Source organism: Pantherophis guttatus, chromosome 7 (genome assembly GCF_059756535.1).
Source record: "Pantherophis guttatus breed Tessera chromosome 7, ASM5975653v1, whole genome shotgun sequence".
In the NCBI taxonomy this organism is placed as follows: Eukaryota; Metazoa; Chordata; class Lepidosauria; order Squamata; family Colubridae; genus Pantherophis; species Pantherophis guttatus.
In genome coordinates, this window is record NC_142069.1 from 85,635,757 (window position 1) to 85,652,374 (window position 16,618).

The following is a 16,618-nucleotide window of genomic DNA, read 5'->3' on the forward strand; positions in this document are numbered from 1 at the left end:
GTCCTACTTGTATTGGTTATTTGCTTCATTGAGAAACATGAATCATGTCTCATCTCTCCAGAGGAAACTGAATGCACTATAAAAACCACTTACCCAGCACGCTGGCATTGAAATGAGATTTCTGCCCTGGAACAAATGTTGAACTAATGGTTCGTGATATGTATTATATATTTGGAGTGCCAATACCATCAATATTAATATAGTGTAAATAACAGTTGTGATAAGCATTCGTATATTAATTTCAGTGATTTGGGCATTATAGCACAATAGGGGCCCCAAATTTATATGCCTCCGTCTGGTTGACTATTTTAATTAGGGCTTATTTTTGGGGTAGGGATTATATTACGAGCAACCTGAAGAATCATGCTAGGGCTTATTTTCCGGTTGGGTCTTAATTTTGGGGAAACAAGATTATCTATCTATCTATCTATCTATCTATCTATCTATCTATCTCTGGGATTTTCCACAGGAGATTCCTTCAGATTTTATCTCCATGTTCTACCATAAAGGTAAAGGTTCCCCTCTCACATATGTGCTAGTCGTTCCCGACTGTAGGGGACGGTGCTCATCTCTGTTTCAAAGCCGAAGAGCCAGCGCTGTCCAAAGACGTCTCTGTGGTCATGTGACCGGCATGACTCAACGCCAAAGGCGCACGGAACGCTGTTACCTTCCTACCAAAGGGGGTCCCTATTTTTCTACTTGCGTTTTTTACGTGTTTTGGAACTGCTAGGTTGGCAGAAGCTGGGACAAGTAACGGGAGCTCACCCTGTTAGGCGGCACTAGGGATTCGAACCGCTGAACTGCCGACCTTTCGATCGACAAGCTCAGCGTCTTAGCCACTGAGCCACCATGTCCCTTTTATGTTCTACCACGATGCCAACAATAATTTTTGTCACTGAAAAGTGGGTAGTTTTAAAAACTTGTCCTTTGGAAACAACCGCCCCTTGTCAACTAGTTTGTCCTCAAAATTTGGAGAAATCCATGATTTTATTAACATTGCATGTTGCTACAAACCAGCAAAGTGTTTGGCTTGAAAATACACCAACTCAACATCCCAAGAGTTTACAACTCACCCTTTTGGCTGGCTCTCAAATTCTTCGGCCCATTGCTCCTGAGCGTCTTCAGTGGAGAGGTCCACGTCGCGTGTCGTGGCAAAATTTAACTCACTGCCTTCAGTTCCGTGGAAGTAAATTGCATTTCCATCTGACTGACAGCTATGCTGCAGAGGAACACATGCCAGAAGAATCTATTAAGTCAATTTAGTACGTGAGCTTTGCAGGGGGGAAAAGTCATATTATTTGATAAATGGCTCGTAAGAGAAGCTAAACTCAAAAAAAGAGATTGAGATTGACTTCTGCCCAATGTTCATCCCAACATTTCTGCTGCTAAGTGAAACGTTCATTCAGTGAATTTTGCCCCTTTTACGACCTTTTTTGCCACGATTGTTAAGTGAATCACTGGAGTTGTTAAGTTAATAACATGGTTGTTAAGTGAATCTGGTTTCCTCATTGACTTTCCTTGTCAGAAGGTCGCAAATGGGGATCACGTAACCCCGGGACACTGAAACCGTTGTAAATATGAGTCAGTTGCCAAGTGTCTGAATTTTGACCACCTGACCATGGGGATGCGGCAACGGTCATAAGTGTGAAAAATGGTCATAAGTCCACTATTTTTCAGTGCCGTTGTAACTTCGAACGGTCACTAAATAAACTGTTGTAAGTCGAGGACTACCTGTAATTAATCATTTTTCAAACACAATCATTTTAATTTAAAGCTCTACCAGACATTACAAAAGTCCATCCTCTTTTGGTTACTATTCATCATGGCAACCCTACATTTGTCAAACACAATTACCGTATTTTTCAGAGTATAAGACGCTCCGGACTATAAGATGCACCTACCTTGTTTGGTGAGGAAAACAAGAAAAAGAAATCTGCCTCAGCCTCCCAGCAATTTTGCCTCATTGCAGCAATCAGCAAACAGCCTGTTTTACTTTCATTTTCGTTTTCAGCATAGCTTGATTAGCACAAGAAAAAAAAACTTCTCCTAGCAATTTACCTCCTTGCAGCAAGCAGCAGAGGCTGCAGCAAAACAGCTGAGAGCAAAACAGCTGAGAGTCGGGAGGCAGATCCAATCAACTTGTGCTAATTAGGCTGTGCTGAAACTGAAATGAGCTGTTTCTTCTTGCTGCTTGCTGTAAGGAGGTAAACTGCTGGGAAGCAGAGGCCAAAGGGTGGGGGCCAGTGGGTGGGCGGGGATACATTTGGTGTATAATATGCAACAAAATTTTCACCCCCTTTTAGGAGGGAAAAAAGTGCGTCTTATATTCTGAAAAATACGGTAGTTATACACCCAGGGCATTTGATGCACATTTTAAAAAAAGACAAAACTTAAATTACATTGCCACCTTGGTTTTTTAATCACACTCACAAACACACACACAGGATAGATGTCACTGTATAACTATATTGTATCTTTAATCCCAAATGTCAGCTGCTTATTTTTCGTTGGCACTGATCCCTGAAACATCAGATCCTGATTTATTTATTGAGGATTTTAAATTTTTATTGCAGTAGCTCCAAAAATAATAATAATGAAAATGATGAAAATGTTAGTATTTTAGCTGTGGACACCATACTTTTAACTATAAATTACTGTATCGTGATATTAACTTTCATAAGGAGGTGACTCTTTCAAAGATTTTTAGAAATACATTTTTATTAAAAAAAAAGAGAGAGAGAAAAAAAGGAAAAAAGAATTAGAAAGTAGTAGGACAGGGGGATTTATATATGTATCTTGGAAATTACTTTTTTTCAATATTTCATTAATGGATCATAAATGAAGTATATCGTTTTAAAAACTCTAAGAGTCCATTAAAGGTAAAGGTTCCTCTCGCACATGCGTGCTAGTAGTTCCTGACTCTAGGGGGCAGTGCTCATCTCCGTTTCAGAGCCGAAGAGCCAGCGCTGTCCGAAGACGTCTCCGTGGACATGTGGCCAGCATGACTCAACGCCAAAGGCGCACAGAACGCTGTTCCCTTCCCACCAAAGGTGGTCCCTATTTTTCTACTTGCATTTTTTACGTGCTTTCGAACTGCTAGGTTGGCCTAAGCTGGGACAAGTCACGGGAGCTCACCCCGTTATGCGGCACTAGGGATTCGAACTGCTGAACTGCCGACCTTTTGATCCACAAGCTCAGCGTCTTAGCTGCTGAGCCACCGTGTCCCCATCATAAATGTGCATTACATTGTTTTAAAAAAAAACAACTTTGTGCCATGGGACTCGTAACAGAATCTATGTATCAGAAACAGCCGTATAGATCATAAAATTACAGTCAATTCTGTCCATATGATTAAAAGTCTAATCTGATTTTAGAGAACTTATAAAGCTGAAATATTAAGATGTTTTTGTAATGAGAAACCAAATCCTTGGATGGGACGCAAATGCGTTCCTCAAACTGCAAACCAGAGATAGCTTCCATGCTGAATTTAATTTCGCAACAGATTTAAGATACAAAGTTTGCTTGGATATCAAAGCATGGTCCTATGATTTAGTTAACCTTTTTTCAAATGTCCTTTTTTTAATAAGGAGCATCAAGAAACCTCATAATAGCTTTGCAACATGTCAGGTGATGATATGGAATTAAACAGCTAAGCCCAAGCAATAAAAATAAATGGCAACAACTCTCAATCAAAGGCCTCCAGCAATTCTATTTTTAATAATCACCTGATGCCTAAAAGCTGAGTCTATAGAGAGCAAATTGAAACTTATTTGAAAACATACTGTAGCATCAAAGAAGGCATGTGCATAAATCCAAAAATGAAATGCTGATGAGCAATGAGGCAGCAGCTATTATTACAAACAAACGTTTTAGTCTTCCAAACGTAATAGAATGCACAACTAAAACCTTTGTGAATTTAATTGAATCAATGAAAATGATTTCTTTTCCATCTCCTCTTCCTCCCTTTCTCCTCTTCCTCCTCCTGTTCTCCTTCTCCTTCTTCTCCTCCACCTTCTCCTTCTCCTTCTCCTTCTTCTCCTTCTGTTCTTCTTCTTCTCCTCCTCCTCATCCATCATCCATTAATTTCACCCCAAATTTGAAATTTCTTTAATAAGCATAACTATAAAGCAATGCATCCTTTTTTATTTATTAAATATAGCCTTTCATAACTTCTAGTTTGCAGCTTCAAGATGCTTCCACTGGATGCATCTGGACTAAATCCCTTCGTTTACTTGATTCGAAGGTTTTATGATAGCTCTCATCTTTCTGAATTCTCAATTCCAACTCGGGAATAGTGGTGTTCCCTATACCAATACTTAAATCCAATCAAAATTTATCTGAAAGATTGGTTAGAAGCTTAATGGACACGAAATTTCTCTCAAACAAATCAGAGCTTCACGAAGATGTTATTTTAGTTACTCTGGTTATTTTGGGATGAGCTTGTCCTGTGTGTGGTCAGTACCAGTTTGCAACAGGTTGGTGTTAAATGGAAAGAAACCTGCCCACTTCTCTTGTACCGCTACTTTAATGGACAGTCATCGATTTTCTCCATTAAGAAGTTGTCATTCACCCATCCAGCTGGAAAAGCAATTAAAAAAAAAAAAAAATCCCAGCCAGACTGGTTGCATCGACTACAGAACTAAAGTGCCTTTTCAAAATGCAAGTTAGACTGTTATTTGCAACAAACCAAGTGGCACACTTCAATTGCACTCCATTTTGTAATCACTGTCACATATTAAATGATTGTTTTTAGTACCACTTCTGATCCTTCACAGAGTGGTTTTTAATTAAAACCTATGGCATGCAAATTGATTAAATACGAGGAAAGAAAAATTGAAGACGGAAAGAAATTAATTAAAAAAAAAGATATTGTGTACACAAACATGAATTCGATATTATGCGCTGCCAGGAAAAAAAATTATATATTTTTTTTCTTTTTATTTTAAGAGTGCAATTCGAAATCCATCTATTTGAAAGTTACCCTTATGGAAAGCAAGGAATAATTCTTGAATTATAATTATAATATTGCACTATAAAACTGATTGCAGATTAATGGAAAGTTGTAACTTTGATACACCTTAATGCATTTACAGTTATGCATTTAACAGTAATGGCTGTTTTTTTTAAAAAAAAAATTAATGGGTTATAAGGTTGAAATACAGAGGGAATAATTCAGGCTTTTTCATAATTAAAAGGCACATATAACTAGGATTAAAGCTGCTCTTTATTAAGTAAAACTGGAAGGTTTAATTACTTTTGATGTGATATATAGACGAGAAGTTGTTATAGCTAACAACTAGTTAACATCGGCTGATCTTGAACAGTTAAGCAGGATCAGATCCAATTAGTACTTGAACAGGGGATTATTGGGAAATCCCAGAAGATCAATCACATTAGCAAACTAATTGTCAAAAAAAACCCAAAAAAAACAAATACAAAGATATCCATTTAGTCACCAGGAGCTGAATATAATAAATTCATGAGCAATCGCGAAGCAATTTTTCAGTGTCATGACTTTGAACAGACACTAAATGAATGGTTGCAAGTTGAGGACTACCTGTTTTTATCCCAAAGGTGTTTTTTTTTCAAGAGGCAACTGGACTTTCTGGTTTTTCTTTGAAGACGTTTCGCTTCTCATCCAAGAAGCTTCTTCAGCTCTGACTGGATGGTGGGGAATGGAAGGATAATCCTAACCAAGGGTGGGCTTCAAAAATTTTAGCATTGGGTTATCTGCCCATTTGCTGGGTGGGCGTGGCCAAGGTGGGCATGGCCTAGTCGACCTCCTGCACCATGGGAGGGGGGTGTTTTTGCCCTCCCCAAGCTCCGGAGGCTTTCCTTGAACTCCGGGAAGGTGAAAATAGTCCTCCCCAGGCTCCAGAGGCCCTCTGGAGGCCAGAAATGGCCTTCCCAAACTTCTGGTAGGCCCGCTTTTCACCCTCCCCAAGCCTCCATGCGTGCCCTCCCCTTACCTGCATCCAAAATAGACCGTGTGGGGACTCCTGGGAGGGGAGGGGCGCGGTGGGAGAGGCCATATATTAACATGTTCCGATGCTATGGAGTTACACATTCTACATTAAGTTTCAGGCTTTAAGTGTCAATTTATCACGCCCGATCACATAGTTTTGTAGCGAAGCACGGGTGTCCAGCTAGTATAATATATATTACATTATATAATAATACTAGACTGTATGGTTTCTATTTTTCAAAAACACATGCCTAGCTCCATGCGGCATGAAGCGTAATGGGAATAAATGCCAGATGGGGATTAGTTTGACAAATTTAATTTACCTTCTAAAATTCTATGCAGAGAGAGACAGAGAGAGAGAGAGATGAAAGGTTAATCAACTAATGCATTGTCCTGACAGATAGATATTTTACACTCTGTTGGTTTTGAAAGGGAATATCGACAAGCGTTTTATGGGAACTTCAGTCCATATTTAATCTCTAATTCACCCACTTTTGATGTAAGCCTTAATCGGAGATGCACGCAACAGTGGAACAAGAGTAGATCAACTGAACAGCGTAAAGGGTGGCCGATTATACATGTATATTCCATTAAGAGAGATTGCTCCATAGAACAATGTGAGTGGGGGTGGAGGGGGGAAGGCACCATAAAGCAAAAGATATTAGGAAAGAATTGAGCCATCGTAATTATAGGAATAGGCACGACCGGCAAAATGGCATTTCCAGATTGCAATTTATCAGCAATTTAGGAACATTTCAAAAGCATATTGGTTACTGAAGTACTATTCAGACACCACACGATAAAAAACAATTACGGAGGGGGGGAAATCCCATATTGGTTGTATTGTAGGACACACCTATGTTCTCCAACTTGCCAAAAATATGATCAGTGTCAGTAAGGAATCTTTATAAAGCCCTATGTATATGTTTTTTTTAGAAATACACAATCATGTATACTTCAAAGGAGACACATCTCTATCATTTTACAGGTGATAGATAGATAATAGAGAGATAGAAGATAGATAGATAGATAGATAGATAGATAGATAGATAGATAGATAGTAGATGGATGGATGGATGGATAGATAATAGAAAGATAGGTAGGTAGGTAGATAGATAGATAGATATGATGGATGGATGGATATGTAGGTAGGTAGGTAGGTAGAGAGAGAGATAACAGACAGATAGATGATAGATAGATAGATAGATAGATAGATAGATAGATAGATAGATAGATAGATATGATGGATGGAAGGATAGGTAGGTAGGTAGGTAGAGAGAGAGATAATAGACAGATAGATGATAGATAGATAGATAGATAGATAGATAGATAGATAGATAGACAGACAGACAGACAGACAGATAATAGATAGGTAGGTAGGTAGATAGATAGATAGATAGAATAACCTTATTTTCACTTTGAATGTACACTAATCGGCCTAAATTAAAATAAAATTTCATTGCATACAGCTGTCAAAGTGTCACCACCTCAAATATACACTACACAAACGTGACAAAATAAATAAATACAAAATTATGCATATACCCCCATATATATATATATATGACACAGAGAAACAACAACAGTCTAGTTCGGATGTATACATGTACATGGCGAGAAAAAAACGAATCTTGCAAGGTGGAAAAGAAACCGTGAAATGACTAAGTATATTGTTCATGAGTCAGACTGCAAGACTAAAAATGCATAAAGGCTTAGACCCTCTCCAAGGTTTAGTTGTAAGTCCAAGTTGTAAGTCAAGGACTATCTGTACTGCTTGGCTACACAGCTGGCCTTGAGTATTCTAGAGATTAAACTTTCATTTGATAACCCCCTACGCAACATACAAAGCTACGTTGTGTGAGTGATGGGTGGTAAAAATTCTCTTTCCTCTTTTGGGGTTTCATCTCAAGCAGCGTTTATTGCTCAGGAGAGAAGTTCAAATACTTCATGGAGTCAACTAATTGCAAATTAGAAATCAAAATTAAGCAAACCTTAATCGTGGCTCCGGGGAAAAACAGCCAGTTTCCCGTATCCACAGGATCGAGATTGTCTTCTAAAACGATTTGTCTGTGAGCTGCGTTGATGATCAAGATATTGTCCAACGCCCAGCAGGATTCGTACACGTCACCCACATGTACATATTCCTGTTTCCACTGAAATTGAATATTTTCTCCTTTGGCTTCTTCGGGGAGATACAGAATGTGGATGATGGTGCTGACGTTAGAAGGAGCTCTGTATGACACAAGTAGGCAAAATGAATATTATTATTATTATTATTATTATTATTATTATTATTATTATTATTATTATTATTATATTGCTCACGTTGCCAGGGCAAGTAAACAAAGTTCATAACTTGATACTCAAGAAAATCTTATCTACCCAATCAAACAGTTCGATTCTAGGCAACGAGTTAATGTTGCAGTATTCGTTGAAATTAAAATGAAATTGCCATCATGAAAAATATAAAGCACTTCTGGCCTGCTCTCGAGTTGCCATAGGTAGGAGGGGGGAAAAAACTGACGGAGCAACACGGCAGCAACCAGAAGCACATTCCACACATACCTTCTCAAGGCCGAAGCCTAGGTTACCAGAGCCAGCCAAATAGGCGTGTTCTCTATAGCCCGCAAAAGTGCTTCATTGGAGAATGTGATTTATGACACACCCTGGGAGGAGGGGGGGAAACAGGGTCATAGTAGGGACGTAAATTATGTGAGGCAGAGCTGACTCCACTTGGGTATGTGCTGACATGTTGCTCCTAATAAATAACTGGATTTCTTTTGAAATTTGGCTCGAGGCTCATGAATTAATTAGGGCATCCGTCGGAACCCTGACAATTGCATTTGGCTGAAACGGTGTCCTAAAAGTAATTTGTAAAGACCAAGAATTTTATAGAGGGAGTCCTCAAGTTTTGACCAAAAAAATTTATGTTGTTAAGAGAGACAGTTGTTAAGTGAGTTTTGCCCCATTTTACGACCTTTCTGGCCACAGTTGTTAAGTGAATCACTGAAGTTGTTAAGTTAGTAACACCGTTGTTCAGTGAATCTGGCTTCTCTATTGACTTTGCTTGTCAGAAGGTCGCAAAAGGGGATCGCGTGGCCCCGGGGACACAACATAAGTTCATGCCAGTTGCCAAGTGTCCAAATTTCATGGGAATGCTACAACGGTGTAAGTGTGAAAAACGATCACAGGTCACTTTTTTTCATGACTTAGCATTTCACCCCTGGGTTAGTGTAAATGCATATTAGATCCATGTCCTTTCTAATTGGTTCAGGCTGCCCAAATTGTGATGTGTGGTTGGATCATAGTAACAGGGCAGTCTTGCTCTTGAAGTAGGTTGTTGGTTTCCCAAGAAGCCATCATGAGACTCAGCGTGCAACCTTCCCTTTTTCAGGAAAGTTGTTGAGGAGGTCTTTGGTTTGCCAAAAGCTCTACAGGAAACAGATTATCTGGATCCCTTTCCATCAGGATTCAGACTAGGATATAGAACTAAGACATCATTGGTTGCATCAGTAGAAGATTTACAGCAAGACCAGAGTGGAGAGTGATCCATCCATCTTAGCTTTTTGGCTCTTTCGGCAGCCTTTGATACGAGTAACCATTGCTTCAAGGGTGTCACAATGGCTTTTCTCCTTCCTTCAGGTCTGGTTCCAGAAGGTGTTGTGGGGAGAGATGTAGGAGATGACCAGGCTGAGCCCGAGGGAGGAGTCAAGTGCGTCATCAGTCTTGAATTCCTTCGTTCTCACAAGAGATCCAATTCTAGCCCTCCTTGAATTCCGCTGACTCTTATCTACCGCCAATTTGCCTTGACCGTTAGTAGTTCAGATTCTTGTTTAGAGGTAGCCAGGAATAAACTTCTCATTTTAACAACTCTGGTTCCTGATTTCTCACACCTGATAGGATATATTGAAGCCAATACCCTGGCTTTACGAGGTTCCTGAGGGTTCTCTGCTCTTTTTAACAGCCAAATGAAGCCACCAAGTGAAATAATTCATGGACGTTGGGTCAGATATATCCATCTGCTGATTTCCACCCTAGGTAGAAATCAAGTAATGCCACCAGGTGGATATGGACGGGGTAGAATTCAGCAGGACCCCAATTCTGAGAATTCTCTATCGTTAATTCAGGATGGGATTGGTACAGGCAAAATTGGTACACAACCTGGAAGTCCTTCCTTGGGCTCTCAGTTCCTACTGGAAGACCAGGTGGCACTCATGGCCAAAGAGGACCTTTGCACAAATCCATCTTGTGAGCCACTTGCAACTGTTTCTTGGTTGAAAAGTCCCTGCTCGGGATTCCCATGCCTTAGTCATATCATTCGGACTATCGCGATGTGAACTATATGGAGCTCTCTTGAAGACTATCTGGAAGCTACAAATGGTCCAGAATGAATGGGTACAGGTGGTTTATGGGCACACCTTGAAACATCGCTACTTTGGAAGTGCAGGGTTGCCAAGGTTGCTTGAGCTGACGGGGGTTGGACTAGAAGACTTCCAAGGTCTCTTACAATACTGTTAATTGTGTTTGTAGGCAGTGGTGGGAGTCAAATAATTTAACAACTGGTTCTCAGCCCTCATGACTGGATGGGTGGACATAGCCATGGTGGATGTGACCAGGCAGCACTCGACCTCCTGAATCCTCCCAGGAGCAAAGACAGGTCACAGGAGGGGACATGCTGCCCCCTGTGCCCTGTTTTGGGCCTAGTAGGCCTCTCTGCAGCCTCCTGGGAGCAAAAATGGGCTGCGCAGGGGGGGGGGGGGTGCACCACACCCCCGTGCCCCATTTTGGGCATGGTAGGCTGCCCTGCACTTACCTAGGATCCAAAATAGAGCATGTGGGGACTCCTGGAAGGGGCGGGGAGGGACCAGGCAGCAATTTAACAACTGGTTTACCCAAATTGGCCCAAACCGGCTGAATCCCACCACTATTTGTAGGTTTCCAGGTGCAAAGTGCTGGTTAATACTAGTAAAGCCCTTCCTGGCACAAGGCTCCAAGTCAACCTATCTGTAATCATCTCGCTTCTATCCTATGAGATCCAGCAAGGTTGATATCTCCTATTGGGAAGCAGGTAGCATACCTTCTATATCTCAGCACCTGTTCTACAGAAAAATTTATTCTCCAGGATTCACATTGCCTTCCACAAAGTCTTGGTTTTTTTTCCACCTGGGCATTCTTCTAAACTAGAATGTGAAGTTTTCGAAAGATGCGCTAATTAATTCATGAGCCATGAGCCGAACTTCAAAAGAAATACAGTCATTTATTAGGAGCACCATTTCGGCAATATTTGGATGCAGTTAGAACTAATCCCACGTAGATTTACGTTCCCCTATGACCCTGTCTCTCCCCTCCTCTCTGGCCAGGTCATAAATCACATTCTCCAATTAACCACTTTGGCTGGCTGTGAAATCCAACACCCTCCTTCTGATTGTGGTCAGGAAGAATGTATGGAATGCACTTCAGTTAGGGAAATCAATCAGCTCTATCAGTTCTCCCTCCCTCCTGCTCATGGCAACTTGAAAGCTTTGCAAGTTGACATAGAACTTATCTGGTAAAGGTTTTGGAATTGGAATATATTTGTGTGCTTGGCTTCAGTTTTGCTGTTTTGTGGAGTGTCCCTCTGTGTTTAGTGTTTTTAGCCCGTTGTAAGCCACTCAGGTAGGGACATGGTGGCTCAGTGGCTAGACACTGAGCTTGTTGATCGAAAGGTTGGCAGTTCAGCGGTTCGAATCCCTAGTGCCGCATAACGGGGTGCGCTCCCGTGACTTGTCCCAGCTTCTGCCAACCTAGCAGTTCGAAAGCAGATAAAAAATGCAAGTAGAAAAATAGGGACCACCTTTGATGGGAAGGTAACAGCATTCCGTGTGCCTTTGGCGTTGAGTCATGCCAGCCACATGACCAGGGAGTCATCTTCGGACAGCACTGGCTCTTTGGCTTTGAAACGGAGATGAGCACTGCCCCCTAGAGTCGGGAACGACTAGCACATATGTGCGAGGTGAACCTTTACTTTTAAGCCACTCAGAGTCACAGAAATATAAACTAATATATCTAAACTGTCCCTCTAATACAGCCTGCTAAAAAATTCAAATCTTGTATTTTTGTTATTTTAGATGTATCCATTTTAATTTACGTATGAAAACATAGATAAGGCGCTTCTTTTAAAAAAAACACTCACACACAAAGCAAAATTTCAACAGCGAAATAAAATAAAACACCCAACAGCCAACCTTTGTAAAACAAAAAATAAGTGCCGAGAAAGAGCGTTATAACCAACCTAATTTTCTCCAGTTGAATCCAATCTTCTGAATTATTCTTTGAATAGGAGACAATGATGTCCGGATCGGAGTAGCTAAAACGGCATGAACCTGACCCTGCGGAGAACAATAACGATAGAAGTATTTATAGCCCTGTTAAGTGATACATTATCATTTCGACATTGTCTTCTGAGAGAGTCCTTGCCACCATTCTTAATTTTCCATATTTCAATTTATTTATTTATTTTTTTGATCGATGGTGAGTTTTGCTGTGCTCTGTTGTTGGCGGAAAAAGCATACTAATGCATGCTCCCTGAGTTAGGAATAACTTAGGGAAGATAAATCACACCAGACCAGCATAATCTGCGGTAGATTTCCCAGGAGAAAGGTATAATAAATTACTAAACACTCCCTTATTCAAAATGCACACACAAGGCATGGTATAGCAAAAATGAAGTGCCAGGCGCCGTACTTGCCAAGGTACACAGTGAAAAACGTGACAGGGGTCCCTAAAGCATAAAGGAAAAACTGTATCTCGTAACCGTTGGATGATCTTAGAAATAGAATAGAAATAGAATAACAGAGTTGGAAGGGACCTTGGAGGTCTTCTAGTCCAACCCCCTGCTTAGGCAGGAAACCCTACACCACTTCAGACAAATAGTTATCCAACCTCTTTTTAAAAACTTCCAGTGTTGGAGTATCTACAACTTCTGGAGGCAAGTTGTTCCACTGATTCATTGTTCTCACTGTCAGGAAATTTCTCCTTAGTTCTAGGTTGCTTCTCTCCTGGATTAGTTTCCACCCATTGCTTCTTTTCCTGCCCTCAAGTGCTTTGGAGAATAGCTTGACTCCCTCTTCTTTGTGGCAGCCCCTGAGATATTGGAATACTGCTATCATGTCTCCCCTAGTCCTTCTCTTCATTAAACTAGACATACTCAGTTCCTGCAACCGTTCTTCATATGTTTTAGCCTCCAGTCCCCTAATTATCTTTGTTGCTCTTCTCTGCATCTTAGTTATATAGGTAGTCCTTGATTACGACCATAATTGGCACAGAACTTCTGTCACGAAGCAAAGCGATTAAATGAGTTGCGTCCAATTTTATGACTATTTTTACTGTGGTCGTTAAGCAAAGAGCTGTGATGGCGCAGTGATTGGAATGCAGTATTGCAGGCTAACTCTGCCGACTGTTAGGAGTTCGATCCTGGCTGGCTCAAGGTTTACTCGAGCCTTCCATCCTTCCGAGGTCGATAAAATGAGGGCCCAGATTGTTGAGGGGCAATATGCTGATTGTGTAAACGGCTTAGAGAGAGCCGCAAAGTACTGTGAAGCGGTATATAAGAACTTATGATCATGCGATCATGGGGATGTTGCAGTGGTTATAAGTGCAAGAACCTGTTTGGTTGCCATGATGTAAAAAAAGATGTTGAGACTCTGGAAAGAGTGCAGAGAAGAGCAACAAAGATGATTAGGGGACTGGAGGCTAAAACGTATGAAGAACGGTTGCTGGAACTGGGTCTGTCTAGTCTGATGAAAAGGAGGACTAGGGATGACATGATAGCAGTGTTCGATTACCTAAGGTGCTGCCCCAAAGAAGGGGGAGTCAACATATTCTCCAAAGCACTTGAGGGCAGGACAAGCAGCAATGGGTGGAAATTAATCAAGGAGAGAAGCAACCTAGAACTAAGGAGAAATTTCGGGACAGTGAGAACAATTAATCAGTTGTGAATGCTCCAACACTGGAAGATTTTAAGAAGAGTTTGGATAGCCATTTGTCTGAAGTGGTGTAGGGTATCCTGCCTAAGCAGGGGGTTGGACTAGAAGACCTCCAAGGTCCCTTCCAACTCTATTCTATTCTAAGTCATATTTTCCAGCACCACTGTGACTGTCGTAAGACGATAACAACCTGTAGACTCTCTCAACTAAGCAGAGCCAACTTATTCATTTCCCAGAGAACAGCATGGTACAGGAAGTTTATCACTGATGGCAGGTCTAATATACTGTGTCATATTTTCCTTCCTAGCCTGCATTATTAACCGTTAGGCATATCTGCCATTGCAAGAGACAGGAGTCACCTTTAAAGGCATAGAAAAGAAAATCATCATTGTTTACAACATCCCTTGCAACTTATTCATAATGCTGCAGATCAAGGCCAGCCCAACATTTTGCTACCAAGTCTTCTGAAGACCACAAGTTTGGTTTCATCATCGAGGTATTTTTTCTAGCCTTCGCCTCCTTTATAGCAAATGTGAAATCCACATTTTTTTACTACTAGTTCTGTGGGCGTGGCTTGGTGGGTGTGGTGTGGCTTGGTGGATGTGGCTTGGTGGGCGTGGCAGGGGAAGGATACTGCAAAATCCCCATTCTCTCCCCACCCCTGGGGGAAGGATACTGCAAAATCCCCATTCCGTCCCCACCCCTGGGGGAAGGATATTGCAAAATCCCTATTCCATCCCCACTCCAGGGGAAGGATACTGCAAAATCCCCATTCCCTCCCCACCCCTGGGGGAAGGATATTGCAAAATCTCCATTCCCACCCCTCTCTGGGGCCAGCCAGAGGTAGTATTTGCCGGTTCTCCGAACTACTCAAAATTTCCGCTACCGGTTCTACAAAATGCTCAAAATCTCCGCTACTGATTCTCCAGAACCTGTCAGAACCTGCTGGATTTCACCCTTGCTTTACAGGTATTTATGGTGTCTTGAAATGCTGGGAACTATGTTCCTGGTTTTTCCTTGTTGGTTTAGCCTCTTCCTTGCATGTTCTAATTACTACAAGATTGAACCCAGAAGCACGTTCGTGCTTGAGTGCACTTTCTCAACCCTTTGCCCTGGGAGACCAGAGACCGTGCTCAGACATGTTATCTCATCCAACGCCAAGCTCTTTTAATGAAGCTATTATTTCCGTAATGAGCACCGATGGGCAGCCTATCACCTTAGAGACTTTTTGAGCAGCCAGGCTCTATAATGCTCTAATCCAAGTTGATGAACTGAGCCTTTTTTTAAAAAAAAATTTAAATCCCAGTCAATAAATAACCAGAATTAAAAGCCGGCAGATCCCACAAGAGGACTGAAAAAAAAAAAAAAAAAAAAACACGAAGCACTACCGTAATAAAGAGCCCATGGATAGAATATGCTTTCCTCGATGCAATTGAGAGTCAGAATAATGAGCCTGTAAGGATTTATTACGACTGGATTCCATCGGCGCAACTAAAGTTTGTCAGATGTATTTATAAACGCCAGTTTTTCTACTCAGTCTCTGTTCCAATTTGAGTAATGTTGCGATGGCTGATTCCATCCCCCGCATGGGAAAATACGCCGCAGCCACCGGGCCCAATGCAGCCTGGAGAGAAGATTCTGGCAGCCAAACTATACACAAAGCTGTCAAGGGAGATCCCTTGGATTACTCCAGCACGTGGCTGACCCGTCTTGACCCTGGGAAGAGATAGCTATGGATTTCATTGTTGAGCTCCCTGAGAGTGGGGGATAGTTATTTGGACTGTCGTAGATCACACTTTTTAATGGTTTCACACCCTCTTCAACTCTCTCTTCAAAGTTCTTTTCAACTTTTGGGTCATCTCCCCCCCCCCCCGTGGCTCTCCTCCGAGTGGCCTGGCCCCGGGTCTGCCACTTGCTGGAGTAAGCCGGGGTGGGGGGAGTCTTCCTTGGTAGCTTTGTGCATAGTTTGGTCACCAGAAGCTTCTCTCCAAGAAGCATCAGGCCCGGTGGCTGTGGCAGCTGGGGGGCGGAGGCCCACGGTGAGCCGAGCCATGCCTCAGAATTCCTCCCACCCCTCCCCACGATAAACTGAATTTCAAAGTTCCAACTCTTTCAGGAAGCTTTTTACTAAAGTTCCAGATTCTTTTACTTCCAGCAACCTGCTCCGTTTATGATTCGATCAAGATTTCCGTAAATATACCGTGTTTCCCCGAAAATATGACTCTATCTTATATTTTTTTTTAACCCCGAAATAAGTGCTTAGCCTTATTTTCGGGGACATCTTATTATTTTGGGACACATGGAGGAAACCAAAGGAAATGGCGGGGACCAGCTGCACATGCATTTAAATATTCGTGGAGAGGGCTTATTTTCGGGTGGGGGGGGCTTATTTTAGCGCATGCGCTCAAAGTCCCGTTTGGGCTTATTATCAGGGGATGTCTTATTTTCAGGGAATCAGGGTAGGTAGTGATGCCTCTTCAGCAGCCTCCTCTGAATACAATCACATTCGGGCCTTTTTCCTGCTTAATGTCTGTGGAGATTCTCAGTCAGCCAGGTCATAGTTGTCTCAAATGAGCTTTTTTTTCCTCCAAAAAGCCAATTAGACTGTTGTTTTTTTCCCTTGAGGATGAAAACGTTTCACTTCTCATCCAAGAAGCGTTGTCAGTTCTGACGGCGGGTTGGGGGGGCG

The 16,618-nt window shown here is 41.7% G+C and overlaps 1 protein-coding gene across 3 annotated transcripts in view; it reads right to left on the reverse strand.

The window, feature by feature from the left end:
• RELN (reelin) overlaps positions 1 to 16,618 on the reverse strand; it is a 382,634-nt gene that overhangs the window by 180,319 nt on the left and 185,697 nt on the right. For all 3 annotated transcript variants that reach the window (XM_060692666.2, XM_060692664.2, XM_060692665.2), the window contains exons 9-11: positions 12,237 to 12,333; positions 7,957 to 8,197; positions 1,074 to 1,219 (exon numbers count right to left, since the gene is read on the reverse strand). In XM_060692666.2, the coding sequence (XP_060548649.2) occupies positions 1,074 to 1,219; positions 7,957 to 8,197; positions 12,237 to 12,333 (484 nt within the window). The remainder of the gene's footprint in view (positions 1 to 1,073; positions 1,220 to 7,956; positions 8,198 to 12,236; positions 12,334 to 16,618) is intronic.